Genomic DNA, 9,488 nt, shown 5'->3' on the forward strand with positions numbered 1-9,488 from the left:
CCCCCCCCCCCCCCCCCCCCCCAATGCTTAGTTATATGTTAAAACACAATCATGTATAAAAAAGGCAGATTGATAGAGCAGAGAAATAATACTTTATGTATAAATCCACAGACACCAAATATTGATTTCTGGAATACTAATATTATACACATTATGCACTGAACCCTGTTTGCAGCAGCAGACAACACCGTTACTGTTCCGTTTATGTGCGACAATATAATCTCAACTCAAGGGCCACTGACTAGTTTACTTTGTTCAAGCGAGTCAACAGGCTGAATGCCATTGAAATGAAGTGATTTCTTAAATGCTGGTGTGACCACATCTTAAAGTAATACATCTCCTTTCCCCCCTACCTGTAGATGTCGGTGGCTGCTTTGCAAAAGGGTCATTTTGGAAAGGGTCACCTACAGTAGAGGAATGCAGCAGAGACGGAAGAGCGGGAGGAAAACAAAGAGGAAGACATAGAAGACAGTCAGAGAGCAACTCAAGCTAAACACAATATCAGCTGCCTGGAGTAGAAAGAGAACAGAGCAGAACAAATGAAGGATGGAGAGTCAAGGAAGAGAAGAGATCGTTATTCTGAAGGGAGTGATCACCTTTGAAGGGGTCTGTTTTGAACGGGTCTTCGGAGTGGAAGGGGTCAGTGTGGAGCTCCTGAGGCTGGCTGTTGAACACAGATGGCTTCACTTTGAATGGATCCTCCTGTGGAGGAGAAGATATTTTACTCAGTCTTATCAAACATGCATATACACAGAACATGAGTTATGATCACATTACATACACACATGGACAGATTCTCTAAGACTTCTGGACCATTTTTAAGGCATACTGCCTCAAAGACTTCATCAAGCAGGAGTAGCAGTGTCAATTTAGTGACTATTTGCTCTTTAGTGAGTTTGGAGCAGTGCTTCCCACTGGGTTTTGTGAGACTGTGTGGACTTTGAACCCTCTAAGGTGATCCAGGGGTATGCTCCCCCAAAAGAAAGTTTTGTACATTTCAAAGATAAATGCCTCTATCTGGAGCACGTTGAGAGCAAAATCAAGAGGTTAGATCTGTAGAGAAACCCACGGACTCCCATCTCATCAGGTGGGTTGCCACCTTCACCGCAGAACCCTGACGCACCGAGGACAGTCTGCCCCGGTTGACAATCGCACTGAGAGCAGGTGGGCCCCGTTCCTTGCAGCTAGCACAAACTCCACAGCCCCGGGAAGCGACAAGATCAGGGCGAGGGGAGCTGTGAAAGCAAGCGAGCCACGTTCACTCAAGCCTTTCTGAGCCGACCCAGAGCTGGTCGCGGCCTACCACAAGAGATGAAATGTGCCCTTTAAGCACCGTAAGGGCCGAGGTGGCGGAGTGGTCAGCTCACTTTTTAAATGCCAAGGGCCCGGGCCCTAGTGGTCAGCTTAAGTTTTAAACACCATGGGGAGTAATAAAATAGGGGGCGGCAGTAGCTCAGTCTGTGAGGGGACCTTGGCTTTGGAAACGGAGGGTCACCCTTTCAAGGTGCTAAAGGAACCCAGTACGGCGTTTGGACTGGTTGCTGGAGAGGTGCCAGTTCGCCTTCTGGGCACTGCCAAGGTTTCCCCTGAGCAAGGCACCGGACCCACAAACTGCTCGCTGGGTGCTGTATAGTAAGAGCTGCCCCACTGCTCCTGCTACTAGGACGGGTAATATGCAGCAGCTTACTTTCCCTGTGTGTGTTGTGCCGTGTCCGTGTGCGTGTGCAACAATAAGAGCCCTGGCCTGACTGGCCCGCTCCATAACCTGGCCAGAACGGTCAGGTGGGAGTAATTGCAGAAGTGTAGCGAGTTGGAAAGAACAGATTCTTAGACAGAAAAATTAAGCAATAATTATTATTACAATATGCACAAAAACAGAATATAAAATGGGGGTTGTTGTGGTTTGTGTATTGAATTGTCGTTTGGGTGCATGTTTCTCAGAATTCTAGTAATACACGACTGATCCACCTCCACGGCTTTATGGTACTGATGTCCTGTTCCCAGAACTGCAGCAGTTAGGTTGGCGAATACTATGTTATCCTAACTGGTAGAAAAAAGATAGACTCGACTACAAGTCGACCCAAGTTGTAAAAAACCACAATTATACTTTAATAATTTTCCACTTACAGCAAGAAGTGCAGGAATCAACCTCGAGAGCTCTTTTATAAGAATGTCTATTGAGATCCCTAATTACACTACATGAGGGCGCACGCACACATTTCCCTAAGGATTAAATTTCACTTTAAAAACAGAGGCAGTTTTCTTTTTCTTGTGGAGAGGAAGCCCAAGTCTGGACTGCAACATTCCTCAGAGAGTGTGTGTTTTAATACATTTCTTCACATGCCATCCCGACTCTGTGCCGGGCTCTACCTTGTTATGGTTCATTAAAAAAACCTGCACCGGCACTTCGTAGGTAACCCTGAGTCCGATCCCGCCGTTGATCCCGAGAGCTTTCTGCCAGCTGAGAGCCGAACCGAGCCGGGTCGTTGCGTTATTATGAGTAAGAATGGATTGTGGGATTGGATCAGTGCGGTCTCCAGGGAACACAGTGGAGAGAAAATAATAACTGAGGTTTTAGCAAAAACACGGTTCAAATGACAGAAATGACTGCCGAGATCTGAGCAGACTGCTGCTAATCTCTAGTCTAGATGATAATAGGCCTGGGCAAAGAGGAGGAGGAGGAGGAGGAGGAGTGGAACCCCTTAAAAAAGCCTGGAAAAAGAAATTTTACCTCATTAGCATTATAAATAAACTAGTGCTGGGCAACGATTACAATTTTTAGTCGCGATTAATCGTATTGTTATGTGCAAAGTTCAATAATTAATTCAAAAGTAGTGTATTGTGCACTTTTATTTTAAAAGTACTGCTATATGAACAAAAGGGCAATAACATTTGGTTTGCAAACACTTTAAACAAATAAGGTGCTTTTTAACAGCAGCATTCCCTTTACACAGTAGCAGTTATATTTCTTGCACTCTGTGCTCAGTGTGCTGACTTTACTTGAAACGTTCCACTGCTGTGCAACAGGAATAAAATGCTTCAGCACGTTTCAGCAAAATGTCTGTCTTCTGTTTTCATGACAGTCAGAGCATGTGAATGCAGCTCCCACTGTGCATCAATATAATGCTGTAACTCCGAGGTGATTATGGTTACCCAGCGATGTCCAGTAGTCTCCAGTGAGAGCAACAGCTGGTGCACGTTGTAACGCCGTCACTTTTGTAGTCCTCTCCTTTTCATACAACTCGTGTATTCTTCTTGTGATGGTGCATCTTGAGGCTCATACGTGCCATCATTCGTTGCGATCCTAAAGGTGCGTTCACGCCAAACGCGACGCGAACGCACTTTTGAGAAAGTTCCTCCGACCGACATCTTCCACAATACTAATCGGCTGCAGTTTGTAGCTATCCACTTCGCTGTGGCATTTGTCAGCTTGTCTTGCTGTTGTTTATCTATACTTCTCTCACACACTGCATCCAACGTAGTCTGCCGAAGCCTCCCTCCACCGTTTGTTGTGTATTGCATTTTTTTCTTTTTTTTTAAATTGCGTTAACGCGCAATAAAATAATTGTCCGCGATATTTAATTAATGCGTTAACGCAATAATAACGCGCCAAGTTGCCCAGCACTAAAATAACCAAACACTGTTGGCTGAAATAAATAGTTATGCGGACTAAAAATAACTAAAAAATTTCTAGTTATAATCTGCTTAGAGCTAGTGTTAGGAAGTTAAACAGGTCATAATTCCCTTTTTTGTAAATTGTATTTTATATTGCTGTTAACTGTATTCAAGTACGGTTTACGGATTAGCTACGATCCGTTACACCACTACCCATCACAGTCGCTTTTTGGTCAGCACGCTTTACAAAATTGGATATCCGTCTTCCATGACGACTCCCTGGTCATTTTGTATATATCCAAAAATGCTCCCACTGCAGATTCCAGTCTATTAGGGGGATATGAGGCTGGAATGTCCGTTAACTGTGACATTTTTTACAGCTCTTCTTCACAACGCTTCAGGGAGAGGAGAATTCACCGCACACACGCACACAACGTGACTCGTGAGGTTCCTTTTTCACAGGGCAACGCTGCAGGAATCATGACACCGTAGATAGATGCTACTGAATTTAACTGTCGAAAGCGTGTCAGTCTGAAGCCCTTTTGTGTAGAACTGCAAATGTGTCATCAGACCACACAGAGCTGGAGATCCTGACCTGTCTCACCATGGCCGGGAAGCCTCCGTTCTCTCTGTCGCTGAAGCCCTCGCTCATGTCGGCCAGGTTGGTCATGCTGCCTCCGTGGGTTCCGTTCAAGGTGCTGTTGTACTGCTCGATGCTTTTGGACACTTCCTGTTGGCTGTCCTGAATCTGGGACAACTTGCTACGAGCCTGCACGACACACACAAACACACAGTTGAGTGACAGCGTGACGTTTGGATACCACGCTGCATGGTCTTCATTGTGAAGAAATCTGCAGATCAAATACACATAAAATAAACACCTAAATGTGTATTTGTGATGTTTTCCTTCCACTTATCCAAAAGAAGACATGTTATGGAAGCAGAATAACCCAACATTTCTAAATTTTGTGACTGTAGAGTCACACAATAAAAACTCATTTGGTAATTTACAGGCACACCGTCCCATTTTTGGAAAGCTTTTACTCCTGGAGCCTTAAATTCAAAACTACTTCCTACGGGAGAACAATTGTCCACATTGAAACTGTTGACAGTGTGTTCTGTAGATTATCCTTAGTACTGAGGACACTGTGTCTGGAAAAGTCACCGCAACACGGTTTTAGTTTTGTGAGCACCACAAATTAATTTTCATTCAGCTCCATTTGCATTGGAAGTGGAGGCAGAAATCTCGGAGGCAGATGTCTCAAACCTGGACAAAAAAAATTCAAAACTATCGACACGGACAGACACCACAAGAGGAAAGTGAGAAAATAAGTAGTTTTAGTCGTTTGGGAGACACAATGCTTTTGAACTGCCTCTAAACTGTTTTGTTTTTACTGCTTCAGTCAGTGGCTTCCACTACAACTCACTCTGAACTGATGAATGAGCACGAATGATGTTTTTGGGATATGACATGAACTGCTGGTACTTCTTTGGGCGGCACACTATATGTGGGTTTTATGAAAAATAAAAAGGTGTCGGGGACTATGTCATTAATAACTGGGTATTTTTGCAGGGCAGCGTGAGGAAATTATCAACTGCTGAGACTCCTCAACTCTCCGTGTGACTTTCTGACTCGAGTAGGGAGCAGCGGCAGAGAACAGATGATAAGATGAGGTTAAATGAAACTCAAGCTCCTCTAGTGGTACAAGGGGGACCAATACTGGCGTCAGTGGTAATACAGAAGTAGATTATACAGTGCAACGATGCCCCCTGCTGACACTTCTCACACATACACAGGCCCTGTTTCCTACCTGGTTGATCTCATCCTGCGTGGCCTTCAGAGACTTGATGATGGTCTCCAGTTGGATCTTGCCGGCGGCCAGGCTCTGCTCCAGCTGGTTCTCCTCCTGCTGCAGCCTGCCCAGGTCGGCCTTCGCCCGGCTCAACTCCTCCTCCTGGCTCTGCAGATCCGACTCCTGCGAGTGGATCTGACTCTGGAGGGTCGAGATCTGGAGGCGGAGGAGAGCGAAATGAACGAGTGACCGTGGCCCAATGAAATCCCTTCTGCATCTGCCGACCTATTGAAACCGCACACCACACTGTAGCGCACATATGACACGCGGCTGGAAACTTCTGCCTTGATTTCCGTTTCTCCCACATCGCCAAGTTCTTCCTCTCTCACGCACTTTTTGAGGTACTCCGCTTGTTTTAACGGGCCGAACGCGTAGCAGGTCGAAGTCACCTACATTTTTATTCTGGAGCGCCAAATGAGAAGCCAGTAAACACAACTGTTTTTTCTGTAGCTGCAGTACCTAGGGGGTTCCCACAGAGGATGGCATTTACATTAAATAAATACATTATTAATTAATAATGATAATCATGATAAGAAGTAAAAAAAGAAAAAGAAGAAAAAGAAGAAGAAGGAGGAGGAGAAGGAGGAGAAGAAGAGCAGCCTACTGCTGTATCTTTCACTGGTTAAAATGACAAACGTCGTCTGCGTGCATCAATTGTTGCTTTCAGTGCGTCCGGGCCCTTCGCTCACCATCTGACACTCCTCCTGGCACTTTATCTGGACTTCGTTCAGCATGTCCTCTAGCTTGTGTTTCTGCTGGTCCATCTCCTCCAGCCGGTCCTGGGCATCTTGTTTCTGAGCCTCCAGCTCCTGCAGGCTGGCTGTCTCTTTGTCCAGGTCATTCTGCATCTCCTGAGGGGACAAAAAAACAACCTATGAGTGACAAACTAGTATCATGTGCCAAAGCTATGATTGACCAGTGAGCAAGGTGCCCTCACCTGCACCTCTGCACTCTTGTGTCTGATGGCCTCCTCTGTCTCCCTGATGTCCTGCTCCAGAGTGTACTTCTCCCTGACACACACACACACACACACACACACACACACACACACACACACACAAGTGTAATTAGAACAGAGAAAGAATCATGAACAGCCAGCCCCCTGCTGTGTACACACAAAACTTGAATTGTGCGGTCAAAATCATATGTGTGTAAATATATATTATTTAAAATGAGCTGCCCTGACACAGTGAGGGTCACAAAGTAACAAAATACTGATTGTTTTATGCTATAGGAATAAGATACATTCATCGTTCTATTAACAGCATTTGATTCCATCTGAGGAGAACTCTGTTGTGCTGTAAAGCAGCACAATATTCTTTTGGTATGACTCAGTGAGATGACCTAAGATCCCTCCAACCTTCCTCTACACACATTAAAGCTAGCTTAAATCGTATTTTTGGGGTGTCGGACGGATTTATTATAGGAAAGGTTCGAAGTTTGTCTAAAAACTAAAAATAGTCGTGCTCAAATGCATATTGAAACAGGATTTGCTTGCTGTAATTATTGCTGCTTCTTTCTTGTATTGGCCAGTAAAAGACTTTCAATGTCAGTGATGGGGGACAATAATCCATAATCCTCCTCCTGTGCAAAGATACATTCCAAAATGAATCTGAAGGTACAGTCGTTAAGTACAAATAACCCCCTTTGCTTTCCTTCAGTAGAAGAATAATCACAAAAAGGGAATTTTGTACCAAACTCTGTTAGATATGATTTGTCTAACACAGACTGCCAAAGCCTCATATTAATTCAAATAATTATTATTCAAATAAACTGTGAGATGTTCATTTAAGGACTGTAGATTTTGTCCCCCATCGTTTACATTAAAATTGATTTGCGAACTGATCTACTAATAGGCAAATCTGAACATATGTGAATCCCGCTGAGAACCGCGAGTGAAAAAGTAGGAGGCGGAGCCTGTGCTCCTTCTGAGTGTGTGTCACAGTAGATTAGACAGAAGGCCAGCCCAGCAGCCGGGGTGTTTACCTGAGAGTATTCCACTGGGTAAAGGCAAGAGTGCTGACGCAGCATGGAGAATAAGTGGTGAACAAACAAAAAGTTGATAAAATACACACATCAAAAGAAGAGTGGACGGCTGGCTGGATGGAGTGATGGATGAAAGGAGAGAGCAGTAGGATGAGACAAAGCCAAAGATGAGAAGTGAAGCTCATACATGGGGTGGGCGATATGACTTCAAATATGTTGCATTATTATTTTTATTTATTTTGCGGTGACGGTATTATATCACGGTATTTTCCATACATTTTCACTCTATTGGCAATGTAAGGGAACATATCTTAAGAAGGAAAATAAATATTTAAAAAGAACAGATGTGTTTATTGGCTCCAAATAAGAATGAAAATGAGGTTTAGACCTGCATGTGTTTTGGAAGGAAGCGCCTGCACCATGATCTAAATGCCATGTGATTCAGTTGTTCAGTTGTCTTATAGTCTATGTGTGCGAGTAACGTAGTTCATAGGGAGTTGTTTCTCCCTCATCCTCATGTGTGTGTGTGTGCTAAAACCAATATCAGCATTTGATACCGCATGTTTCCTTTTCACGTGTGCATTTTATCATAGAAAAGGGGTTGGACCATGGTTCATCCAGAGTAACTTCTGCAGCTGTGTCCACCATCACGTCAACACCCTTTTGTCAGGGACATTCCCTTTCAATGCAAACACTAACCCGTCAGTCTCATGAGCAGAACAGACACTGAGGGTTTCACTCAAGACACATTGGGACGTGCTTGGTTATTGAGGCCATCCCATGGCTCGCGCTCATACATCGCTCAGTGGAGCTCAGATGATTGGTTGGTTTGATTTCTACGTAGGAAAAAACTAAGCAGGATCAACCATACAGCATTTCAGTAAAATGAATTGCCAGAAAGGAGTAACACAATTATTAAAGCAATTAGATCAAGTCTTCTAGAAGCAGGCAGGCCTCCAGTGACACAATAAGATATTGAATGGTCTATTTTGACCATGCTGTATTATCTTTTTCAGTCTCTTCGAGAAGAGACAGATTTAAAATCTCTGGCCTTAATTGAGTTTGGACATAGTAACATGATATTGAGATGGTGCTTCTCAAGCAGCTAATGCTGAAAACAATATGCATGTTCAGATTAAGGCTGAAGCCAACATGTCTTCGTTGTGTCTTCTTTTGTCAGTCGTACAGCCAGCTTACAGGTGCAATGCCACCAACAGCTGGATGGGTGTGGCAAAGTAGAGCGTTACGAATTGTAACGAGTGTGTATTCTGTATTCTGTGTGTTAAAGTTAATGAGATTTTTTTAAAGATTCTGAGACACTGATGTTTTCTGTTATGTAAAAACAAACTACACTGGAGTTAAGGACTGGCAGTGACATTTAGCTTTTTAGTCTTGGAGATGTAACGTCACATGAGAAGCTTTCCTTTTACAAAACAGAACAATGACGGTAAATTTAAAAAAGGCGACTAAATAAACACACAGTGGCACTTTGTGTCCGCCAACCTTAGTGGTGGACTTTGGTAGGATTCTTATGTCGGCATGATAAGCCCCGATTGAAAAAGTACTGCAAGTAAAAAAAATAGTGCTAGTTTTTATGAAACCACTGAACTACACTTGACACTTTACACTACACTTACATCTCACTTGTTTATAGTCCTGTCGTCTGTTCGTTGTTTATAGTCCTGTCGTCTGTTCGTTTGTGCACTTTATTTTAGATTTCTCTTTATTTTATATTTCATCTTTATTTTAGATTTCTCTTTATTTTATATCTTCCTTTATTTCATATTTCATATCTCTTGTAAATTTTAATGTTTCTACTTGCACTGATTGTTGTTGATTGTTAAATGTTTGCACCTCTCGTCACGCCAAATTCCTTGTATGTTCAACATACATGGCAATAAACGGTTCTGATTCTGATATATTCTAAAATAAATTATATATATATATATATATATATATACATACATACATATACATATATACATACATATATATACAGTGGGTACGGAAAGTATTCAGACCCCTTTAAATTTT

The 9,488-nt window shown here is 43.1% G+C and overlaps 1 protein-coding gene across 9 annotated transcripts in view; it reads right to left on the bottom strand.

Moving 5' to 3' along the window:
• eps15l1a (epidermal growth factor receptor pathway substrate 15-like 1a) overlaps positions 1-9,488 on the bottom strand; it is a 38,851-nt gene that overhangs the window by 5,596 nt on the left and 23,767 nt on the right. For 2 of the 9 annotated variants that reach the window (XM_031875278.1, XM_031875277.1), the window contains exons 14-20: positions 7,455-7,487; positions 6,406-6,478; positions 6,158-6,319; positions 5,427-5,624; positions 4,211-4,384; positions 597-702; positions 354-404 (exon numbers count right to left, since the gene is read on the bottom strand). In XM_031875278.1, the coding sequence (XP_031731138.1) occupies positions 354-404; positions 597-702; positions 4,211-4,384; positions 5,427-5,624; positions 6,158-6,319; positions 6,406-6,478; positions 7,455-7,487 (797 nt within the window). The remainder of the gene's footprint in view (positions 1-353; positions 405-596; positions 703-4,210; positions 4,385-5,426; positions 5,625-6,157; positions 6,320-6,405; positions 6,479-7,454; positions 7,488-9,488) is intronic. The other 7 variants (XM_031875281.1, XM_031875280.1, XM_031875286.1 and 4 more) reach the window with 5 other exon arrangements.

Source organism: Anarrhichthys ocellatus, unplaced genomic scaffold, assembly GCF_004355925.1.
Source record: "Anarrhichthys ocellatus isolate YVR2014 unplaced genomic scaffold, GSC_Weel_1.0 scaffold88, whole genome shotgun sequence".
Classification (NCBI taxonomy): Eukaryota; Metazoa; Chordata; class Actinopteri; order Perciformes; family Anarhichadidae; genus Anarrhichthys; species Anarrhichthys ocellatus.